This window comes from Apus apus, chromosome 3 (genome assembly GCF_020740795.1).
Source record: "Apus apus isolate bApuApu2 chromosome 3, bApuApu2.pri.cur, whole genome shotgun sequence".
Lineage (NCBI taxonomy): Eukaryota > Metazoa > Chordata > Aves > Apodiformes > Apodidae > Apus > Apus apus.
In genome coordinates this window covers 27,142,360-27,166,319 of record NC_067284.1, presented here as the reverse complement: position 1 = coordinate 27,166,319, position 23,960 = coordinate 27,142,360, and the positions used below count along the sequence as shown (strand labels likewise).

Below are 23,960 nucleotides of genomic sequence, written 5' to 3'. Positions count from 1 at the left end.
TCAGCATTTCAGAGAGTTCAGCATAATGACCTGTCTTTCACCTATATAGGGGATGACTGTGTGTCATCCACAATAACTCGGCTTTAGTGTGAGGAAGGGACATTTCTTGGCAGTGAAGGTATATCCCATTCTTATACACTACAGGAAACACCGAAGCTCTGGGAATTGGACAAGAGCATTGGCATGGCTCACCACACTTATCATAAGATGAGCCACCATAACATAATGTTTATATGGATTACTCCCAGTAGTACAATTTCACCCAACACTTTTATTGACTTTGCAATTTCTCCTCCATTAGTTACTTGCTAGCAGCTACTAGCCTCACTTCTGGCACATATAGGTAATAAGAATTGTATTTTCAAGAAGACTCTTTCCCTTTGCTGATAGTTTTAGCCACATGACACACTGTTTTGCATTTGGTGCAATGCTGTGGTTTTTTGTCCTGACAATTATAGCCACATCACACACTGGCTTAACTGAAGGTCTATGGTGTACAGATTTGCTCAAGGATTTTTCTTCTCAAAGTTCTTATGTTGTTTTTGATACCATTAGGGGCTGATGCTTTATGAATCCTTTGAAATTGTGCCAAATGGCAGTCATGGAAGCCACCAACGATTGTGGAGAGTCAGACACTGGACACAGCTCTTTCTCCAGCTCTGGGCTATGTCAGCTAGAAGGCCATGATGGCTTTCCTGCCAGATGCTATAGCTATAGTACCCTCCCAGCTGTTAGGTGAGCTGCTTGTGGAATTGTTCCTTTCCTACATGGAGCTGAATGTGACAGATCAGAAAAGGGTTACTGTTCAAAGTAACCTAGCTCACTTTGATGAGCCTTTAAGCAGCTTAGGATCAGATTAGAAGAGGCAGTAAACTGCAGTATGGATGGTGGGAAAGGGTGTTGTTTTCATCTGAAGACAACAGCTTCTCCAAGCACAGCCAAATCTTGGAGTCAACCTGTGCCTCACTCTTAGTTTTGCTTGCTTTCTCATCTCTCTAAAATAAGGAGCACAACTGGAAGTAGGTTTTTTCTCTGACAGCTTTTGCCTATCCCAATCTCATCTGCATATCTCTCCACTAATGCTGAATTTTAAGTTGCCCATTGAGCACTCTAAAAGCTCCCTTCTTTGTTCTTATTCACTCCCCACTCATTTTTAAAAACACTGGCCTTGATTGTGTTGTGACTTCTGTTGTGCAGCAGTACCACTCTAATTAGTACATTAACTCATTCCTGACTGTTACTTTGAAAAAAGTTGGGGGTGATTTCTCATTTCCACTCTTCAGGTCCGTTCATGAAAAATGCACTTTCTGTGACAGATGAGGAGTTTGCAAGTTATAATAACTCAAGTCACAAAAACTTAATTTAATAGATTGCACATAAGTGATTTGTTGCTATGACCCATGTATTCCCTTCTTCCAGCTACCAGTGCCAGCTCTGTATTGAATACAACATGGAAAATAGGGAATGTATGACTACTTAAATGGGGTAAAATAAGAAGTGTGTATTTGGATCCTTACCTTTGGGCTTCAGGCAAAGTTGGTATTTTATTACTTATTGCTGCTAAAGTATGTTGTTGATGACCAGATTTCCTAGAAATCTGTCATTCTGAAGTACCTGCAGTATTTTTTTGTCTTTGAGTCTATCCTCTTCAGCAGTAATAATGATTAATCTGATTCTTCTGGCATGCAGTTTTAATTCCTGTGACTTCAGCAGAATGAAACTATAAACTTAGCAAATGGAAATCTACTGCCTTGTCAGTGCAGAGTGCCTTAATATGTCCTAAAGGGTTGAATGCTCAGCAAACTCTACTAAAATTATTTCATGACTGCACCTGCTATCTCTTTGGTAGTCAGTTTGATTTCTGGTAGTGTAGGTAAATTTAGGTTTCATTTTACAGGGAAAAGTGAGCTCACTCTGGCTGAAAGACCTTAAGGGAGGTTTCATTCTGCACAGCGAATTCACTCCTTTCTGTTCCTGAGGTGGAAAAACATTTCCAGAGGGATCTTTCATTTGTCCCTTAGGAAACCTGGAATTGCCTTAAGACCTGGCAGCAAATATCTAGCTTCTGATAACAGCCAGCATTGGTGATGCTGGAAAAGCAGAGATCCTGCACCTTGCCGCTGTCAAAGCTGTGTCCTTGTAACAGAGGTGTTGACTAATTAATTGGCTTCTTTTGCCTTCAGTTTGTCTCTTCTCTTTCCAGACATTTATTTAATTTGGGTTCTTTATATATGATATTCCTGATGCATGGGGGGTTTGGGTTTTCTTTTTCAAGTAACTGGCAAAAAATTAGGACCATTGATTTCTGTAGCTTGTGTCAGCAGGTGTCACCTTTCTGTCATTTCACAACAATAGCAACTTCAGTACAAAGTTCGGTGCAGACTGTTACCTTTGTAGAAAAAAAATGTATGCGTCTTACAGATCTCTCCTATAACTCTCAGTGGGGCTTTTTGCTGATTCATATAAGTGATTGCAAAAATATGTCTTAAAATATAGAAGAAGACTAAGAACCAGTTATAACAAATATTTATAGAATGGGGATCCTTTTTTCAAGAACTAGAAAACGAGGCTGATTTCACATTAGGGAAGTTGACAAGTCCTGTGCAAGTGAGAAGAAAACATCAGAAGTTAATAATTACACAGAGGCTTGATTTACTTAGGAGTCTCTATCAATGTAAAACTGAAAAATTATGCAGAATATATTCTAATTTTCCTTGTGCTGTATTTTGAAATATGTAAGCCTTCCAAAATAAAAGGATGCAACAACCAGTAACCAACGCTTGCTTCTGACAGTGTGTGCGCACCTAGTAAAAAGATGCAGCATTGTGCTGTAGCATTCTGACTTTCAAAGAAAGGGGGATGGGTATGATAACTGCAGCACAGCTTAGCCTCCAGACTTCTAAAAACTGGTTCCTTCCATAGCCCGCTAGTCTCCAGTGGAGCAATGCTGCAGCCTAGCCCTTTGAACCTGACGAAATATTTACACACAGATTAAACGGATTACAGTCTCAGTCCACAAAGACTTATGCATGCTTTTCACGGTGAGAAATCCCACTGAAATCTTTATAAAGTTGGGTGTGAACTTTTCTGAGAACTAGGCTTGAAAAGTCTGTTCATGCTTCTGATTAGACATTATTAATTGCAATTTTTTTTTTTTTTTTTTTTTTTTTTTTTGAGAAGCAAGGCAAAGGAATCTTGTTTCCTCTGATTTTTCTGCCATACATTTTTCTCATACTTCCCTAGCATACTACTCCGGGCTGTCTTGCATGCTATTTGGCAACTTGAAGAGTGAGCTCCCCCTGTACCTGCATCTGGCAAAGTGCTGTTGGTTTGGGGCTAACCGGGGTAACTAATGGGCCTACAGGCAAACAGGATCAAGAACTGTTGCTTTGTATTGCAGCCTTTCATTTCATGGGGTGCTAACTGGGACTTCCTTTCTATTGCTTTTTATGAAATTTTTAAGAACATATTTATGTTGGATGAAACCAGCCATCTGGTTCAAAAGATACTAGGAAAATCTCCTGTGGGCAAAGGGTAAGATTACATAAAATCTTCTTTCCTTTACATTTGATCTTGTTTGTTTGTTTGTTTTGTTGTGTTTTTTTTTTAATTGTGTTTTTTCCTTTAAATTTCCTTAAAATAATCTAAAGGTTACTATAATGGGTTATATCAATTACCTATTATGATTTATTTTAGTAGGGTTTTGATTAAGCTTGCAAGAAATAGGAAAGAATAACTGGGCAGAGAATTCTCTGCCACATTTCTTTTTCATTTATTTTCACACTTGAAACATATTCTTTCCCTTCTGAGGATATGACACTTTTGAGTGGAAGGTCTTAAGTTTTACCCTTCACGTTAAACTATCCGATGAACCTACTGTAGTATGCAAGAGTCTAGTGAAATGGTGTAAAGGCCAGTTTACAGTTTACTGAAAGTGAGTATTCAGAAATAATAGAATACAAAGAAATGGAAAAAGCCCACACAGGGCCTGACCAGGAATTGTTATAAATCAATTCAGTGGTCATGTGCTGGAGGACGCCTTCTGTTTCAGCCCACCACAGAGTTGCTATAATGTGGTACACTGCAGACTGTTGATGAAAACTCTAGGCTTGTTTACCACTGACAGATTTGTGGTAGGCATCAAATGTTTGACCCTTGACCACTGGATATGAAGGTAGCTTTGGAAAGGAGGTATTAGGAAGGGTTTTAAGCACCAGAGGCTTACTTAAATTACAAACTGTATTAACTATGAAAAGAGACTACATAACTGCTGTTTACTTACATTATAATGTTTTGGTAGAATGTATTTTTAGGAATACCTGAAGTAAATGGTTAGAATCTTGTTATTCTAAGCAAATTTAAATAGACTACATTAAAAATTATTTCCATCTTTTGCAAGTCCAGAATAACCTGCCATGAAAAAAACTCATTCTCAGCTACTGTTCTAAACATCTTACATTTCTCCCAACCATCTCTATCAATATTTCTTGACAAATGTTATTTTTATTTTATTTTTTCTCAATTTCTAATATTAACTGTTGCCTTATACTGTTGTCATTATTGTAAAATGCTGTAACTTATAAAATACATTAATCTCTCCACTTGGATGAAGATGAAAACAGGAAAATAGCTTGTCACCTTGCATCCCATTTACTGCTTATGGACTGCATATTCCAAGAAGTCATTTATATTGTTGAGAACCTTGTCAGTATGATGAATTTGCTGTCATTTTACTGAAATCCCCAAAAAGTAAACTTAATAGATTACTGACTGAGGCCACAGAAATGTTTCTATCCACCGTTGCCAAGCAGCAATTGTAAGGTCCTTCACTTCATCTCCGATAGTTTTCATGGGAACCATTTGTCTACAAATACAACTGAAAGATGGTCTGAGGCGGTAATCTAGGATCAAACCCTTGACAGAGACCCACATCTAAGCTAGCCACTGACTTATCTTTTCCTAACTTGACAATCATAATTTTGCCTACTGGTAAAGTCCCAGTTTCCATGCAGGTGAGACTACCTGGAGCTAAACAAAACTCCAAAATGATAAGCATATATTCCATAAGACAGACATAGAATTTTCCTTTCATTCCTGAAGAGGCACTGTCTGTACCTATGTGAGAAAGGAGAAAGAAGGACTAGAGATTCTGGGTAAACCTGAAACACCAGTTAGACTAACCTTCATGATTACAGCTGTGAAGCAAGAGAAAACTAGTAAGGCAGGATAACTTGTTCCAGTGAACATTGTTAAGACATGTAGCTTGGTGAAGGAGGAATAAAAAGGTTCAACTGCGAACCCAAGCTTATATCATCATCTCATGATAGTTACCTGAAGCCAGCCAGAAGCAACCAAGAAACTTAGATCCAGGACTGCATACAGTTGGTATTATTCTTAGTTATTATTCCTATGGGGTAAAAGGAGTGGTTATGGTGTCACCAGTGATGCTGGGCACTAGGAGGTGAAAATTCTCAGGAAGGAAAGCAGCATTGCCTAACCAAAGCTCTAAACAAGTTAGGGAGAAGAGGGAGAAAAAAAATATTACATGATTAAATATATTCAAGCAGTGATTCAAGATACATGTTTACAGTACATGGATCATAAAGAGAAGCTTGCAAAATGGAAAGAGAATAAGGCAGCTTTGGAGTGAGGTGTGAACATAAGGAAGCAAAGAAGAGGTGGAGCAGCAATGTCTTATGCATTGCAGATTAATTGCAGGGCTAATGAGAGAGACAAGTTGAGATTTAGATAAATTATTGAAAGAAATGGTTGGACCAAGCAGGAGAGAGCTTGAAAGCATCTTGTATGAAAAAAGAAATACATTAGAATTTTGAAAAAGAAAAGAAAAAAAAAAAGGTACAATGTCTTGCTTTGAATGGAAGTAAGAGAATGAAAAGGAAGGAAAGACTGAATGAAGAATTGCCCAAAGGCTGTACTTGGTGAGGTCCAATTAAGCAGTGCACAGGGAACGGCCAGACGTCACTGGGTCATCATGGTTATGATAAATATCCTGAACTGTGTCTACACCCAATAGTTTTTTTAGTGAGACTGGGATACACAGCACTACTCAACAGTGGTTGTAACCCCAGCATTTTCCTAAAATGTCCATCTTGTAAAGAGAAATGGGGGGCAATCTTGAGAGGGACTGAGCAAAGAATCTCTAGTTCTTCTACATTATTTGAATTATCTGGAAAGATTTAAGCAGGCAAAACCAGACAGCTTAATTGCTGCTATTTTTCCCATGACTGGTAGTTCAAAGTCTAGATGTTGAGGAAATCTGCATTTTCAAAAATTTTGGCAACATCAAGTGCTTCAAGACAACTATTATCACTGTTCTAGAGCATAAGGTGTTGATCAACTCATTTAAAACTAATCATAAGTGAAATTAAAAAAGTTTTAGAGGCTAGTGCTGTTCTCCAAGTACTGAGGAAAGCAAACCAGCCTGGGTAGATGAACATGTTATGCAATGTAAAGACTTGGCACACACAAAAGCCTTGTAATACACATTTTCTGAAAGAAACTGAGTATGCTTCCTACTAGCTGAGAGGAAAAAGGCCTTAAACAAGCATGTTTAAAGTGCTCCTTGGAATAACTGTAGTTTGCATGTACTTGTTGGACATGAATCAGGAGACCTTGAGAGTATGTGTAAAATATTAACAAAGCAAGATTGCACATTTGGTATTGCCACAGAGTTGCTTGAGGCAGGCATGTAGTAAAACTCCCACAGACTTGAAGCAAAGCTCCCATAATTAGGAGTAAATCTTCCGTAGATTTGCATGCAGGCTGCAGATTAGTAAAGGGGAAAAAAAAATCAGTTAAAAAAAATAATTCAAGAAGCATCTCACTGAAAATATATGATTCCATGACAGGTCAGCACAAGTATAGGGATCTGTGTCTGTAAATGTGCAGGCTTTTCTAAAACTTTGAGAAGAGAGGACTAAAACCTTTTGAGAAGTCAACAAGGTCTTAACTTAAAGTAGCAGTAGACTTTTCATCATCTATTAGGAAGATTACCTGCTGAGGTTTTATTTATACTCATAGGACTTGGTTTAACAAGTTTTTGGTACGAGGGAATTAAAAAATTAATTAAGATAACCTAAGGCAGTGACTTCATTTCCCTCACATGCTACTCAGAGGATGAGGGAGACCTATAAAATCATCAGAGAGCAGCCTCATCATGCAGGATTTTTTCCAATCTCCATCCCTCCACTGCTGCCAGAGTTAAATTCTGGCCACTTCAGCATCAGCCATGTCTCCTACAGACAGAAAACTCCCCTTTGTTGCCACAGCAAAAGACAGAATTCAGGATGGCTTATTCTGCATTTTTCTGCCCCTACGTGTCCAAGGCAAATCTTTATAGGATAAAGAGTTGTCTGCAATGGATGGATTAATGTGATAATGGGATTGAAACTCCTTTCTCAACCCATGCCTTAAACACATTTCTCAAGTCCCTGTCACTGGCAACAAAAGCACCAGTTGGCTATATTCTGTATTCCTGCCACACATACACACAAGCACAGATATATGTCCTATAATAGTCATCCTGCAAGAACTGTAGGCTCCCATCCCACTGGAGGTCTCACTGGTTTGCCTTGTGTCCTCCATATGCATCTCCTAAGCCTCTGCCTTTAAGGGGCTCTCACACACTGAGAGGGTACTGATCTGCCTCTAAAAGCACAGGGAGCAGAAGGACACAGCATTGCAGCACTCTGAATTGGGGAATGAAGACCAAAAATAAGTTATAAAACTAAAGTATTTTTGAACTATCATCAGCTATCTGTATATTAGTAAATACAACAAAGGAGCTATGGACTCATTACTGCATGCCATATTTAATTATTAGTATGCTACCTGGAAGAAGGTTGGCCTGTGCTGAGTAGTAATTTTTGGATGGTTCCTGGATCCCATTTGAAGCAGGAATCTGGTCAAAATGACCTTCGTTTTGGGAAGATAGTGTGTGCCAAAATCATATTCAATGAGCAGCTGGCATGTAGCCACCTTGTTTCAAAGGCAGCCCCCACATGGGGAACTGTCCAGATGTAGCCACTAAGGCAACAAAATGTATATACTGTAAAATGCAAAAAAAAAAATTACATTCAGTTATTGACTGCAGGCAAGCACTACCAAACCAGTATAAAGGGGCTCTTAGTTGCAATGGGGACATCATCCAGACTGCAGGAAGGGCTCTCTGCCTGGAAATGCCCTTTGCTCCTCCAGCTACAGCATTCTGAAGATGTCAAAAAAGTCCTCCAAAACTGAGACAATGCAGTCAGGAATTTTCTCTTTGGATAGGGTACTGTGTAGCATCCGTCCAGAATGGATGTAAAAGGGAGAACTGAATATGGCGTAATATGGGAGATGAGCCTCGCTGCAGGAAGAACTATTTTGAAATACCTGAAGTCATAATTACCATAATGAGGCATCTATTAAAAAGTTGTCACTAAGGTGTAGTATCAGTAGATTCAGAACGTAACACTAAACTCTTACATCATGGCTATGGCTGGTAATAATTAAAAAAATCAGTTTTGCTTGAGAAGGCAAGAAGGCAGTGAAGAGAAGTAAAACCCCCAAGAAAGACAACAACCTGTCTGTTATCTTGTTTTTTACAGTATGATCACAGTTCCTTGTATGTAAGCAAAACAATTTCCTGCCTCAAGGTGTTAATATTTAAATACATTATTTAAAGACAGTTGTGGGAAAAATAAAATTAGGGCAAAATAAAACACATGTCTTTGGTGCATCAGCCTCATTATGTTACTTGGGAAGGCAATTTATAGCTCAACCATAGCTCACCCAGCTTTTGCTTGTTCAGCATTCTCATCCTTTTCATGTTGCCCAGGACAGGTCAAGCATCTGTTAGGGAACAGAGGTTATTAAATAAATATTCATCATCAGCTAGGAAGCACTTCCCAAGTGACTGCTCTTCCTGTTCTTCTACTTCACATCTCTCAGACCCTCTAGCCCTTCTTCCCTTTCAGAGTTAGTAAACACCTCTGACCATATCCCACAGCTTTGCCAACAACTTACTCTCACTTTTGTGCAAAAATTAATCCTTCTGTCTACAAGACCAACTTGCTAGCCATTATGCTAGCCATTGCTAGATCATTAGATCTCTGTCACTTGCGAGTGTGCTCTTTGCTTGAAATAAGTATTTTGACTGAAATATCTTGCTCCGAGTTGGCTGCTGAACCTGGGCCTCCTGGGCAGAGATGAAGTTCCTGGTGTGCTCCAGCTCATGACTCACCTCGGTGGCACACAGGCAGTGTCTGGGAATGTGGGCACAACTTCAGCCAAGCCCTGGTGGCCCTTGGGGCTCTCTCTAGAGGAGATTGGAAGGAAGGTGTGATGCCTCACGCCCAGCACATTAAAAGGAGATACAAGCAGCAGATTTTGTTCCCAGACATTTGCCATAAACAGCTGAGGCTGGCTATCCATTCCTAAACTGCTGAGGAGGTGCACCAACAGATCAAAGCCGTCAAGCCCAGTTACCCTGCTACTGTGGAAGGGCCCAGTTTTCCACAGGGAATGCTGGCACTCCTGCCTCCCAGCTTGCAGCCGAGCACCCTGCAGACTTCTGGGACTGATTTCCCCACTCAGGTCTCTCACCGCATGCAGGCCCAGCCTACGATTTCAGCTGCTCTAGACTAATCCTCTGTGTAAGAGAAGTTGTGGCATTATTTTATTTTATTTTATTTTATTGGTAATTTTTTTGGTGGAATCACCTGGTCTGTTGAGGGCCTGAGTTGTTCTCTGGAAAAACTTAGTGCCTCTGCCAGTCACATGTGTCAAAGCCAAACTAAAACCCAGGCACAAGGCTGGGTGATGTTCACAGGATCCAGCTGGGCTGAGTCAATGGGATGACATCCACATTCCTTTAATAATTTGCTGTCTTTAAATGAACTGGATATTTATAGGTAAAGGCTGTGACAGCACGGCTACTTTTTTTTTTTTGGTTAATCTTGTTGAACATGCGTCTGTCAGCTGTTCCGAGCTTTCCAGCCGCGGGGACAACCCTGCTGTTCGCTGCAGAAACACTTCTAGGCAGGTCTCCCCCCCGCTCCGCCCCTGCCCCAGTGGAACGGCCCCGCTCCCCCCCCGGCGCACGGCAGTGGTTCGTGCCGCAGGGCCAGGGCGCGGGGGCGGGGCGGCCGCTGGCGCATGCGCAGAGGGGTGCATGGCGGCCGCCCGGCTGAGCGCTGTCGTTGTGGGGACGCGGCGGGTCGGGCCGGGCCGGGCGGTCCCGGCGGGCCGGGGAGGGCGGCCTGCCGCCCGGAGCAGTCCCGGAGCCGGGAAGGGCCGTCCCGCCATCGCGGGCAGCGCTGTGGGTGAGGAGCGGCGCTGTGGGTGCGAGCGGGGTCTGTGCGCTGGGGCCGGCTCGTCGGGTCTGCGCGAGGGGCTGGGCGGCCGCGGGGGCAGCGCGGGGAGGGGAGGAGGGAGGGGCTGTTGCTGCCGGGTGTGGGGGAGCGGAGGAGCTGTCGCGGCCTTGCCGGAGCCCGGCCTTGATGCGGCCGGTCGGGCTGTTCAGGGCCTGTTCCTGCTATCGGATTAGTGCGTTTTACCCTGTTTCTCCTGTGGGAGATAGAGGGGGAGTATAGCTGGGAGCCCGCCTGCCAGCCCGTCTTGTCGGGTGCGGGGCTGTGGGGCGGGGGTAGGGCCCTGGGACAGGGGCTGCTAGGCCCCCCGCCCCCTTCCGTCTGGGGTGGGGAGCACCTGAGAGCAAAGGCCAGGATGAGCACGTCTCTACAGGGTCTTTCTTGTGGTGGCGTTTGCTGCGTGGTGAAGCGAGGAGGGAGCATCTCACCAGGGGCTCTACTCGGTGGTCGTTGTGGCTTTTTCATCTGGCTCCCACCGAACTCCCGAGCGCATTGTGGTTCTGAGCATTTAAAAGGCTGCGGTGGGTCAAGTGGTCATGCTGATACTGTCTATATTGTCCTTAAAATTACCTGGTATTTAAGTATTTCGATACTATTTGGCTCTTCCCTCCCCACAAATCTTTGCTTTTGAACTACTGGGTGTTCAGCAAGTTTCAGCTAACTTGAGGCACTTACAGCTGGGCTGTTTAGTTAGTGACGCTAATGTTTTTAATAATACATGTTAATGTTGCTTGTCTGCATTCCATACTCTTTTGAGGTTTTTGACATATGTTTTCTGTTGGAAAGTGTTCAGAAACTGATGGCAAAGTCTTGTTTTTAGATACTAACTTTACAACCTTTTCCTGTGGAAGTGGTCCTGCTTACAGGATAAGTTTTTTGTAGTTTAATGTGCAGAACTGTATTTGAGATAGTGAATTGCACCCAAAGCTATAGGAAGTGGTGGAAAATCAGTGATGGAAAAGCAAGGGAGTAGGAAAATAACAGCACACTGCTGTTGAAATGCAAGTTTCATATATAAGAAAACAGTGTTTGCTTCTTGTATTTTTTTTTCCTCCTTCTTGCCTTCCTACTCTGCCCTCTTCAGGTTTTGTTTCAGTGTGTTACTTTGTACTAGTGCAGATTTTGCAGGCCAATTGTTAATCTTAAACACACTGCTTTAGTTTTTCTTGTCTGCCTGTCTTTGGGATGACTGCGCCTAATGGCAACAGGGCCAAAGTCATAACTGCAGTGGAAGTGAGTTGTCTGTGGTTTGGAAGCTACATATATGGATGACTTAAAAATTCACTTAATTTTTTTTCTTCTTTTTCCAGATGGAGAAGGAAAGTTCATGGTTTCTGGTTTGCGTAATAGCATAGGCTGAGTAGGCGTGAAGGAGACTATAGTGTGGGTGAGAAGTGTCAAGCAGCTTGCAAGGCTTTGCTCTGTAAAAAAGAAGAAATGAATCCTACAAACGATGATCCAGTGTTTGGGACCATTTTTGACTGGGACTATCTCTTATGGGAAGTTCGTTTGATGTTTTTAGCTGCTGGTTTTTTTATCTACTTGGGAGTATTTCTTCTGTCTCACTGGTTGTCTTCATGGATAAGTAGCACTTACCGTTCCTTGTATGGAAAGGAGAAGGTGTTTTGGAACATGGCGGTCACACGTGGTGTGTTTGGACTTCAGAGTTGTGTTGCTGGGTTATGGGCTTTGCTCATAGATCCTGTTTTTTATGCTGACAAAGTGTACTCGCAGCAAAAGTGGAGTTGGTGTAACTGTTTAATAGCTGCTGGATTTTTCTTGCTTGAAAATGTAGCTGTTCACATGTCCAACATTATTTTTAGAACATTTGATGTGTTCTTGGTAGTTCACCACTTGCTTGCTTTTGGTGGCTTGGCTGGCCTGGTAATTAACGTGAAATCTGGACATTATCTGCCTTTGATGGGAATGTTGCTGGAGATGAGTACTCCCTCAACGTGCGTTTCCTGGATGCTTCTAAAGGTAAGAATGTGATGATTTTCATATTATGTTTGTAACAGTTTCCATGCATCTTGCTTGTCTATAAGTAATCTGTATGGTTTGTCCAGATAGCTCTTCAGCAAAACTGCTTTCTAACTGCTGTTCCTGTTACTCAGGAGCATCATGCTTTTGTCATGATGATATTTCTATGTTATGCTGTGTGCGTGTGGATAGTGAGATGGTTTAGATTCGTTGTGAGCTTGGGAAGCTGTATGCATGGGGGAGTAGCGTAGTCCTACATGGAAAAAAATGCCTGAGTGTGTGTGTATGTGAAAGCTGGTTATTTGCATTAGTTCTGCGGATTCCTCAGTGCCTTATCTTAAAGTAACAGTCTCACTTTTGTGTACTCTCTGTTCTTGTTTTTCTAGGCTGGCTACGCTAATACCTTTTTCTGGAAGGCAAACCAGTGGGTGATGATCCACCTGTTTCACTGCCGCATGATTCTTACTTACCACATGTGGTGGGTGTGTATTTTCAATTGGAATTCCGTGATGGAAAATCTGGGACTTCTTCATTTTATTGTTTTGTTCTCGGGATTATTTGCTGTCACACTAATACTTAACCCATACTGGACATACAAAAAAACTCAACAACTCCTCAGTCCAACTGACTGGAACTTTGAAAATAAAGCAACAGAAAATGGAAAATTAAATGGTGAAACACAGGAAAAGAAGAGGATGTAACACAGAAATGGCTGTTTCCTAGTAGGGTAGAAGAACAATACAATGCAAAATAATTATTTGCCCATGAAGTAGCAGCTTTTGTAAGAAGCTCATTGATAGAGCATCACTATGTATCAGAAGTATTTAAAAGCATTGTTTTTATTTCCTACATACACATAAGATCTTCAGCCTCTTAGTTATGAGTTGCACCAATGATTTGGTCAGGTTCGACAGTATTTCATTATTTAGTAATGACATACTGTCTAAAGGTATCATTTGTCCTAATGCTTCAAAGAGGCTTTACAGTTAATTTGTCTGTTAAGCTCAATGTGAATCAAGTTTAGCCTGAATCCTATTTCACATATGCCAGAGATACTGATACTGGAAATAGTTGTTTATTAAGATCAATTATGACCCAAGTTAGGTATGCATGGATACCTAGTGTGCCATTAAATCATTCCAAGTGGCTGAATTGGTCAGTGGTAGAATACAGTCATGTCTGTGTTTTGGTTTCTTTTGTTTGTTTTGTTGGGTGGTGTTTTTTTTGTTGTTTTGTTTGTTTGTTTTGCTTTTTATTTAAAGTGTGCTTGAGGAAGATGATCGAGAGTTCACTGTCAAACTGAGTTGTAGTTGCCCTCTGTATGGAAGGAGTTCATATCCACCACAAACATGCATGAAGGGATGCAGGCATTCGTTATACTGTTGGTCTAGCTGGGTTATCATAGTGGTCCCTTCTGGACTTAATAAAATACAAGAGACAACAATAGAACAGTTTGACTCTGTTTCATCCTTGAAAAGTTTGCTGGTTGATGGATAAAATTATTTTCTTTTTAGGTCTCACATGAGTGGTCATGCAGTTAGTTCCACTAGTGCTTCTGTTATGGTTCCTCTTATTTTTGGAAATTCTCTTGGTTTTAGAATCTGAGGTGACTCCTGTGGAGAAAAGGCCAAATCACCTCCTTCAGGAGTTCAGCTGTTTTTACAGTATTTTTATTTTACTTTGAAGAACATACAAAGTGATGCTAACTATCCTTTGCACTTTATCTGCCACGTCACTCAATCCTTCCTTGACCCAAGGAATAGGTTGCTTTTTTTTGATAGAGACTTGGCAAATTGTGGTGGATGTTTTCCCGACAGTAGCATTGGTCTAATGGTTTCTGGGTGTAATGTTGGACAGCAGATGAAGCTATAAAGATCAGGACAGAAGAGAGTGACGCCTAGTGGCAGGAGAGCGACAAAGATACTAATTATTTTTGGTGCTCTGTAGTAGTTAGATGAAAAACTCGTCGTCTGGAACTGTCAAATAGTGTGATGTGACTGCTATACAGTTTTATTTTCCAAAGGAAAAAGACTGAGTAAGCCTAAGCTGTCAAGAATTTTAGGTCAAGGCACATGTTAGAGGCTTTCTGTACTGAACAGTAGTAGACCATACTGTTCTAAATGTGTAAGGGAAGCACTCTTTGGTGTAAACAACTCCATTAATTTTTTGTGAGAATGTACGTCATTTTGTTCTGAGTAAAGGGAGGAAGATAGTGGTCAGGTTGCTGTGTTTCCTAACTCTGTGTGTGCAGAGTTGAACAACTGCTCTCTAAGGGAGAGGAAACATTGTACTGTTAGGTCACAAATGTATAGACCGATCTTGATGATAATGATGAAGTGGTGAGTGTTTGAAATTGCCTGTTCAAAAATGGGCTGAGAGGGTCTTAGTAATTTTATGCAGCAACCCTATTATTGTCCTGCTGATACTCCAAAGGAAAAAAAAAAATCTACGTTTTGTGCTACCTTCTGATTTCTAAGCAGGCCATACTGAGTTTGCAGTGTTTTGGCAGTGTGGCCTGTCTGGATGCCACCCTGTAGAAAAAAAGAGTTCTCTAAAACTGGGAATTGCATACCTCTCCTATGGAGTTGTGTGAGAGAGAAATGTTAAAAGTACTATAGAAAAAAAATAGAGGGATTAATTCCTCAGGAACAGAACCCAGAAATGTGATCCAAATGCATATCTTGCAGAATTGAAACTTCACTTGCAGGAGTTGCAGATGGGAAGGTAGAGATTAAGTCACCAGATACTAAAATGATGGTGTGCTCTATGCAACTTAAAAGGTTTGGGTTCAATAAAATAAGGTAATAATCATAAAAATCTCAGCTACAGAATTCTGAAGAGTCCTAACAAAAACCAGAATCATCAAAAGAAAAATAAGTTTGGGCCAAGAGTGTAATTCCTACAGTGTCTGGGTAACGGAAGTAAAGTTTTTGTGTTAAGTAAAGGAATACAGAGAGTTGGGATTAGCAGTGTATTTGTGATTAAAAAAAAGCTTGTAGATGTGGCCCAAGCAGACAGGTTGACGGTTATGTTAGTGGCACCAGACTTAAAAAGTTTTTCTGTATTACTAATTTCTATCATGTTAAGTGGATTTTGAATCTTTCATTAATTTTTTTTTTTTTATCATAATAAGGCAATCTTTTTAGTATGCATCTTCGTATCAGTTTTTTTCACACAAAGACTGGTATGACATATCTCAAAAACCTTTTCCATGTCTTACCTATATAATTAACCTATATAATTAACGATAGCTAAGAGCACATGGTAACCTAAACACTACTAGGCTTGCTAGAACAAGAGAGCTGTGCACTGATTTTATTTCTGTTGACTTGAGGAGTGAAAGCATTTTACAAGCCAGCTAGAAATGTAACAGGATAAAAAAATACAGATTCTTCATTTTCATGGCCTCTGTTACACAGAGCCTCTTTTATTACTTGAGTGTCTTCGCTGCCATTTGGCTGCTGCCTTCAAGAGGATGTTCTGGCTTATGATTGTGGATGACTGTCTCATTGCTCTGAAACAATACCAAAAAACTTCTCTAAATGAGGGTTTTGGTGTCTAATTACTCTTAAAACTAAGTGCTTCTTTTCAGCACAAAGGTAGACTAGCCATCATTCGTTTATAGATTTTGTTAATGTGAAATTAATCCCAGTGCTGTTGGGCCCGTTTTATAAGGCCTCATCTGCAATCCAGTGTAGAAAAATTCACGGTCATTTTCAGTAGGGTCTTGTTCATGTCACAGGGTGTGCTGCTGCCGTGATTTTGAAGGCTCCTGTATAATATGTTTTTGGGTAATATTTTGTCTGCCTAGGTGACTGTTAGAGACTTAATCCTGCTTTCTTGTTGGACCAGTTTATCCAAGGAGTGCTTTTTTTTGTCACCTTTCTGGCTGAAGCTTTTTTAATTAAAACAAAACAAAACCAAAAAACCAAACCAACGAGCCATGATGGATATGGGGATGTTTGGTAAGGGATGTTTTATTTGTTTTGAGTTTTATTTTTTTTAAAGAAAAACGTCAAGATTTAAAACACCCTGGCCAGGCATCTGGTTCTTACCATCTTTGTACAACATTCCTAAATCACAGTTTGCATTTGTCCTGCCTTATTTTTTTTCCAAAAGCTTTCATTGTTACCCCTCTTGCCCACCAATTTTTCTAGAAAGTTTGCTCACAGTACCGGTCATGATCTTGCAGCAGTCTCATTACTTCAGTGATGCCTTTATCTTGCAGTTTTCAGCATGTACTGGTGGACCCTTCTTCCACTAAACACCCATGTTCAAATCTTACAGGGTTTTTTGCTTTCTTCTGATAACACTTATTATATATTGCTGTCATGTACAGCAATAAGACACCTTCCTTAACCTCAGGGAAATTCCCACTTAAAGCGAATTTAGAAGTGTTATGCAAATTCAAGTCTGCTCTTGCACTATAATGTTTGTTGAATGGTACAGAATCTTTGTGTACATAAATAAAAGTATTCTATTGAATAACTGTCTACTGTGACTTTCATTTAATGATGAAGATAATGCCTATTGTGTTTTACTTGCTATTTGTAACTTGAACAGTTTTTTTCAGGGTGCGCACTAAGGATCACTTTTTTATTTTGAAATATTGTGTTAAACTTGACAAAGGTAATGTCATATTCATGGAAATAGCTATAAAAGCTTGTAAAATAGTGTCCCTTCTTCCGCATGTAACATACTACTAACATGAGCATGTGTAGGTACATGACTAAAATGCTAGAAGCTGTGCCGTATAGGTAAGTGTATTAAGAAAAAAAGCATCACTTGAGAATGACCCTTCTGGCTTCTGTATTTATCATTTGTGGTATATTTTTGCATTTGTCTGTAACTGTGAAGACACTTCATTTGGTACCAGATGACACTCTATGGTTCAGTGTGCACCACCTTAAATTTTAAAGAAACAACCTGCAATAACTTTGTCTCATTGCTAAAAAACAAAATACAATTATAAGCATTAAGCATGTGTATATCACATGGTGCTTTGCAGGAACTAATTTCTGATGCTTTTTAGCATTAGTGAGTTAAAGGAAAATAATACCATTACTGGTATTGTAAGTGTTCTTACAAAAATGCACAGTGCAAGCAACTGGCTGGCATAATTTTGCTGGCTGCCTCTGCATTGAAGTCCACAGGATTAATTGAAGCAGAAGAAAGACATTTATGTGTAAAGCTTCACTAACTGTGGAATGTGTGTGGGTACAGACTGGGATGAGAAGAACAATATGTAATACTGTGGGATTAATAAAGCCCTTAAAAAAAATCTAAAAGGAATTTAAACATTTAATATTTTGTTACTCAATTAATAGGTAAATACATTTTACTTAGTTCTTAACATATTCCCAGGAAAGTATTAGATCACACTTACGATGTTATTCAGCAATTACAGTCTTTTGATCGTGGGTCACAGCACTGCTATCTTAAGTTGATAATTTGGAGCAAAAAAATAACTGACTGTCATTAGTTGCTGTAGTTGTCAGCCCCCAGATGGGTTTTCAGTGTTGGAAGAGACATTCATACTCTGGATTTGATTGACTATTGAGTGTGTTCTGCTGGTGATAGTGAGCAGAAACGAGTGTTCTTGCATGTTGTGCTTTCCTGTTTTCTGTGAGTAAAACAGTGCTGAGGTGGAATGGCAAAGATAATGATGTAGCAAACGTGCAAGGACATAGATGTGTTCAAGGTGGCAGACAGGCCTAGCTTGAAAGGAAAGGAGTGGGGCCTGCTGCTTTCATGTTCACAAAGAAGAAAGCAAGGATATAGGCTGTGTCATTGCTGGCTGCTGAGTGTGTGTGTGTGTATAGTCTGATGAGTCAGCAAGGGTCACTTCTGAGTCCTTCAGGATGTGACCTGAACTGAGAGAGTGGAAATTTAATACTAGCTTTATCAGATAAAGGATACATTACTTCTGGTCTGAAATATATTTTCTCCTATGATTTTTTTTTTTTTAGCTGCCTCTGCTCCATTGAATGCCTGCATGTTAAGAGTCCTGTATAAACTGGCACTGTTTTCACCACTATGCTCTCTAACATGTGCTATAAAGACTTGTGAGGATGTACCTTGTTTTGGTACTAAGAGTTCATTCTAGCAGCTCCAGGTAGTCGCTTTGCCTGACTTCTATGTTCCTGTTGTTACACATGTCTGCAGCTTCCCTCTTCTGCTTTGATACTTCTGCTGCCAAAAGTGTTTTGCCTTATGAACATTGTATTCTGTCACCAAAGCTGTGCTCACTGAAGTTTAAGCATCAGGCTTGCACTTAGTTTTGGGGGGGGGGGGGTGCACGGAGATATAAATGAAAACTAATTTCACAGAAGGCAGAGGACTGACTTCCTACTTTTCTGGACCATGCAGTTCTTCTGTCAGGACCTTTTAACAATAAATTAAGGTGATAACTAAGTTACCTTGAAAAACAAAAACCATGCAAGCAAACTACAAAAGTACAGAGAAGTGGTTTGCGTTTAATTGACTTGGAGAATCTAGTAAGGTCTGGATCATAGAATCATAGACTGTTAGGGGTTGGAAGGGACCTCTAGAGATCATCTTGTCCACACCCCCTGCCAAGGCAGGATCACCTAGGGAAGGCCAAAAACTGCAAATAATATTCCAGCTGTGGTCTCACAAGGGCAGAGGGTGGGGGAGAACCTCCCTAGACCTGATCATCTTGTCTTGTGGATCATACTTACAGGAAGAAAGTGTTTCCTGGAAAACAGCAGTAGTCGTGCTTAGGAGTCACAGGAAATTAATATAAAAAAAAATTAGGAGGCTTTGAGATGAAGTAGCTGAGACTGGCTGTTAAGTTTGTACAGTGCTGACCAGTTGCAGTTGAACATTGGATGTGTAGATTGTCTTATGCTTTTAACCCTTCATTTTTTTCCCCTGAGCAACATACTGTTTGAAATATCACTTTGACACTGGTTGATGTTTGACGACCATTTTTAGGACATCAAAGTTCCCAAGCAATGCATTGCCTAAGGCTGAAGGAGCCTACAGTTTGCTCTAATTCATAGTAATTCATTCTTATATTATCATTGCCTTTTTATCTTACACAATTATTCTTTACCCCTGGAGGTTCTTTTGCATATTCATTAGTACGAAACAATCTGTTCTTTAATTTTCCTAGCCATCCTAGTACTTTTTATTTGCCACTTTTCCCACTTGGATTCCACTTGCTTAAATGTTGGCAGCGTAGAGTTGTACATCATATTTCACAATCTTCCCAGTACCTTGTATTACACTAGTCCTTCATTTCTGCCACTGGAAATAGCTCTGCTTCAGCCAAAGGTGACATTTATGGTTACACAACCTTTGTGTTTCATGGTCCTCTCATGACAGTGAATTCATTCATGTTTTTCCCTTCCTCAGCTTCAGAACGAAGCTGAGCCATTAGAGCGCAGTGAAATAACCAAAAGTAGGAATTTTGTGTTATGGGAGTAACTTGTGCATATTACTGTACTGTGTGTGAGTGCTCAGAGGGTTGCAGGGGGGTCTCTGAGGAGAGGCCTGGGCTGCCCTGTGCGTGATGCAGTTGGTTCCAGCTGGATCCAACTGACCAACAGGGCACTGCTGAGCCTCCCAGCCAAGGTGGTGGTGCTTTGGGGAAATATATTTAAGAAGGGGTGAAAACATGACACAGGCAACATAAGGAATAAGGAAAAAAGAGAATTAACTCTGCAGACACAGAGGTGAGAGGAGGGTGGGAGGAGTTGCTGCAGGCACTGGAGCAGAGATTCCCCTGCAGACTATGTGGGAGCCCACAAAGGAACAGGTTTATCCTGAAGGACTACAGCCTGTGGGAAGTACCCACACTGGAGCAAGGGAGGAATGGAAGGAGGAAGGAGTGCAGAGACTGACAGACTGACAACAAACCCTATTCCCCCATCCAGCATGTGCTCCTCACTTTGGGGTGGGGGAGGAAGAGGAATTGGGAATGAAGAAATGAAATTGAGCCTGTGAAGAAGGATGGTAGGGCAGAGGAAGGTGTTTTTATTCCCTGTGTTCATTTTCACCCATAAGCTTTCCATCTTATTCCCCTGTCCTGTTGAGCAGAGGGAGTGAGAGTAGCTGGGTGGGGGTCAAGGTGATGGCCAGGGTCAACTCACCACAGAACATTATGGTATTGGCTGTACTACCACTCATGTGCCATCCAATGACGACAAGCTGCTGATGTAACACAAAGACTCTGGTGCTGAGGAATATTAAAATTTACGAAAAACTGTACTGCGTCTGTCTGAATTGGCAGTCTGAGCATTTGACTTGCAAAGACTCCTCATAAGCTGTGAGTTTTTAAAAGTGTTCATGAAAGAAGTTCTAGTGTGGGTAAAATATTACAGTATTATGAAACTCAGTTGTCTGGTTAACCTGTACTGGTGTGCTCAGAATTGACAGGCTCCCAAGTAGTGCTGCTGGTGCTTCAGGGAGATCTGGAAGACAAGCCAGCAACAGGCATAGTATCAGAACAATAATGAGCAATGCTTTTATAAAACCAAACGTTATTTTGATGTAGTAGTTGGAATTTAAGAAAGCTGTGTGATTTGTCTTTAAAAAAAAAAGCAAAACAAAACCACCTTATATTAGGATGAAAAAAAAGTATTGTCACTCAACCTTGTTTGGTAAGGGAAGTAGAAAGGACCTGTAGCTTTACTAGGCTCCAGGATGAGTGATGCTGTCAAGTTAGGCATGGCTGCTGAATGTTCTGGCTTCAAGTGGTTTCTGAAGGATTACAGTAAGCAGATGACATACTGTCTTTGTGGGGGACACAGTTGAGAACAGCAGGAGAAACAATTTCTGAATTTCCAGTGATTAAAAACTCCCTAAGAGAAAGTGCCAGCTACAACAGGTAGTAAACAGAAAGAAGAATCTGAGAAAATCAGGCTTCAGTGGACAACTTACCAACCTAAGTTTTAGTTATCTTCTTCAGATTTCATTCAACATTTTGGAAAGCAAGCCATTGGAGTGGTATTGTATGCCCTTAGGTGTCATAAATTTAAGTTTACATTCAACTACCCCAGTTTCTGTGGAGAGAGAAAATAAAAAAGTGGGGGTCCATTCTTCATAGCATTGTGTCACCTGGTCTGCTGCTCATGATGCATGGTGTCCTTAAGATGCCCAGGAGGGCATGGAGGAGGAGATGCATGACCTATGGTAACTTGGCAGCAAAGAAAAGGACTACTGGAAGGATTTGAAGTTTGTCTCTCTAACAGTGAAAGATAATTAAGAAAGGAAGAAATTAATACACCTGGATAATGAGTTAGCTGTCAAAATGTAAAGGATATTGCTATTAAATTAAATTTTTAGTCATGGAATTGAGCTAGTTGCCCTTAATCTAGTAATGTTCTTTAACACGGCCTCTAATGATAAGCAGTTATTAAACAGTTTTCAGAAGACTGATGCCCTGCCATTTCAGCTCCTGAAAGAGTAGCTGGATGTGAATGAACTGCAACATATTAAAAAAATTACAGGAACAATAGGATAAAGGGATCACTCTGCTGGAAGCTGAACTGAGTGCCCTAAGAATATTCCTGGTCTTAACCTTTACACATGGAACAATTTTCTCTTCAAATTTTCTTTCTTCTGTAGAGTTATGTGAGAACTCCTGTAAGTTTACACTGTGACAAATTGCATTAAAAATAAGTAACTTCGTGAAAATGGGAACATTTTTGAAAGTGATATTTAAAATACTTAATTTGTAGCTCAGGTTCTATGAAGCCATGTGAAGACATGGCATAGCTGTGAATGTAAATGTATGCTGCTAAACTATAGACAAATGAAAAATGTAGAAAAAATGGTGGATTAATCTCATGTATCTAGTTGTTTGGTGTGTGGTTTTGTTGTTTGTTTTTTTTCCTGCTCTGGCAAAGGGGTTGGACTCGATGATCTTCGGAGGTCCCTTCCAACCCCTAATATTCTGTGATTCTGTGTTTGAAATGCCACCATTATAAGCGAACATTTTCATGTAATTTATTCTACTTGGGTGTATTTCATGCTACTGGCTGTATCATGAATGCACTTAAATAGGCAAAGATCACCACTGAATGATGCATGGATCTTTGAACAGCATTTACTGTGACATTTTCATGCCTCAAAGTGGTCCAAATGTTTAAATAATATTTAGCAATATTAAATAGGTGCAGTTTATGTCAAGAACTTATAATGTATTTAAGGACTTATGTACATTTATTTTCATCAAAGTGTGACAGATGTGTACATGGGTGTATTGTAAAGTACCCATTTTCAAAACAATTGCATCTTGTAAAGTTGTTTCTGGCTTTTATAGAAGGGGTGTGTTAAATCCTGAATCATACTGGTGTGCTCATACAAGTGGTTGACACGGCTTTGAGGAAAAGCATTGCTTGCGTGACCGGGGCTTTGCGTGGCTGTGCCTTGGTCCGTCCTGGTCTGCAGTGATGCTGAGAGGGAGGTCACGCCAGGATGGGAAGAGCAAAGATCTAAACCTAAGGTATGAGATGCTGGTACCTTAAGAAAAAAAAACCTTTTAAGTTTAATAATTTTCAAACTGATAAATGAGAGCGAATTCCGAAATTGCTACTCTGGCCTAGCGTGCATCCTCGGGTGCTCGTGGGCTACTTCTCAGAAGACGGGGAAACAAGCTCCGCCTGTCACGCCTGTGCCCAGCTTCCCAGCCCGGGACCCGGTGGCCGCCCGCTCTCCAGCAGCCGGGCGGCTCCGCTCCTCGCCCGTCACACCGCAGAGCCCCGCATCGCCGCCGCAGCCCGCGGCCTCCCTCTCGCTGCCCGCCGCCAGCAGGTGCCCCGGGGCCGCGGGACAGGCAGGGCTGCGGCCTCCCACCCCGCCCGCAGCATCACGTGCGGCGGCAGGAATGCGGCGGGGTTGGGGGGGACACGGGGACGGGCCCGATGCCGCCACCGGCCCCGCCCCGCCCCGCCGCGACCGGCGGGCGGCTGCGCCAACCGGGAGGCAGCGGAGCGGGCGCTGCCCCAATGGCAGCGGGCGGGGCGGGGCGGGGCGGGCCAGCGGCGGCGGCCCCGGGGCGGGCGGGTGCTCCGGCTGGACTCGGGAGCTCCACTGGGTGGTGAGTGCGCGCTCGGCAGCGGCAGCTCCCGGGCCGGGGGGAGGGGGCTGAGTGACGTGTCCGGGGAGCGGGGCAGCCGCCGGAGCCCCGGCTGAGGAGCGGCCGGGCCGGGCGGCCGTGTGTCTGTGTGTCTGTGTGTCTCAGAGCTCTTGGCGGCGGCGGCGGTGGAGGAGGTGGGTGTTCCCTCCGCGGCTGGCGGGGCCGCGGGCGGCTGCAGCTGGTGGGGAGCGCCGGGGGCTCCCTCCGGTGTTAGTCACGGAAAGTTTCGTCTTTCTTGGCAGGGCTCGGTGTTCCTTGTAGAGACACCCCTTCCCGAGCGGGAGCTGTCGTCCCTCCGCTTCCCGCCGCCGTCCCGGGGCGCTGGGGGTGCCTCGCTGGGGCTTGCGGGGAGCCCGCGGGTGGCAGCTGGGAGCCCCTGCCTGTCTTGGGGCAGGAGAGGAAAACCTGCTTTAAACAAACAAACAAACAAAAAGGTATTAAGTAGGTTTTGCCAGTGTAACGTGGCTTGACGAGTTACTGAAGCGAGGGTGCAAGGGATC

The 23,960-nt window shown here is 41.9% G+C and overlaps 2 protein-coding genes across 12 annotated transcripts in view; both read left to right on the top strand.

The window, feature by feature from the left end:
- Positions 1–3,023: 3,023 nt before the first annotated feature.
- On the top strand, positions 3,024–16,841 carry CLN8 (CLN8 transmembrane ER and ERGIC protein). Of its 8 annotated transcripts, XM_051614897.1 has the most exons (4): positions 10,169–10,325; positions 10,747–10,894; positions 11,684–12,353; positions 12,740–16,841. In XM_051614897.1, the coding sequence occupies exons 3-4, from the start codon at positions 11,811–11,813 to the stop codon at positions 13,052–13,054; spliced, it is 858 nt and encodes a 285-aa protein (XP_051470857.1). In that variant the 5' UTR covers positions 10,169–10,325; positions 10,747–10,894; positions 11,684–11,810; the 3' UTR covers positions 13,055–16,841. The 8 variants fall into 8 exon arrangements, with proteins under 8 accessions (XP_051470862.1, XP_051470858.1, XP_051470857.1 ...); XM_051614902.1 differs by lacking the exons at positions 10,169–10,325; positions 10,747–10,894 and adding an exon at positions 3,024–3,041; XM_051614898.1 differs by lacking the exons at positions 10,169–10,325; positions 10,747–10,894 and adding an exon at positions 3,176–3,534.
- Positions 16,842–23,564: 6,723 nt separating this feature from the next.
- ARHGEF10 (Rho guanine nucleotide exchange factor 10) overlaps positions 23,565–23,960 on the top strand; it is a 118,997-nt gene continuing 118,601 nt past the window's right edge. For all 4 annotated transcript variants that reach the window (XM_051615826.1, XM_051615827.1, XM_051615825.1 and 1 more), the window contains exon 1: positions 23,565–23,594. The gene's annotated coding sequence lies outside the window, so the exon portion shown is untranslated. The remainder of the gene's footprint in view (positions 23,595–23,960) is intronic.

Excerpts from the sequence above, each read along its gene's own strand:
- CLN8 (XM_051614902.1), top strand. The coding sequence starts at position 11,811 with ATGAATCCTACAAACGATGATCCAGTGTTTGGGACCATTTTTGACTGG. Across the intron at positions 12,354-12,739 it reads TTTCCTGGATGCTTCTAAAG|GCTGGCTACGCTAATACCTT; the intron begins GTAAGAATGTGA and ends TTGTTTTTCTAG.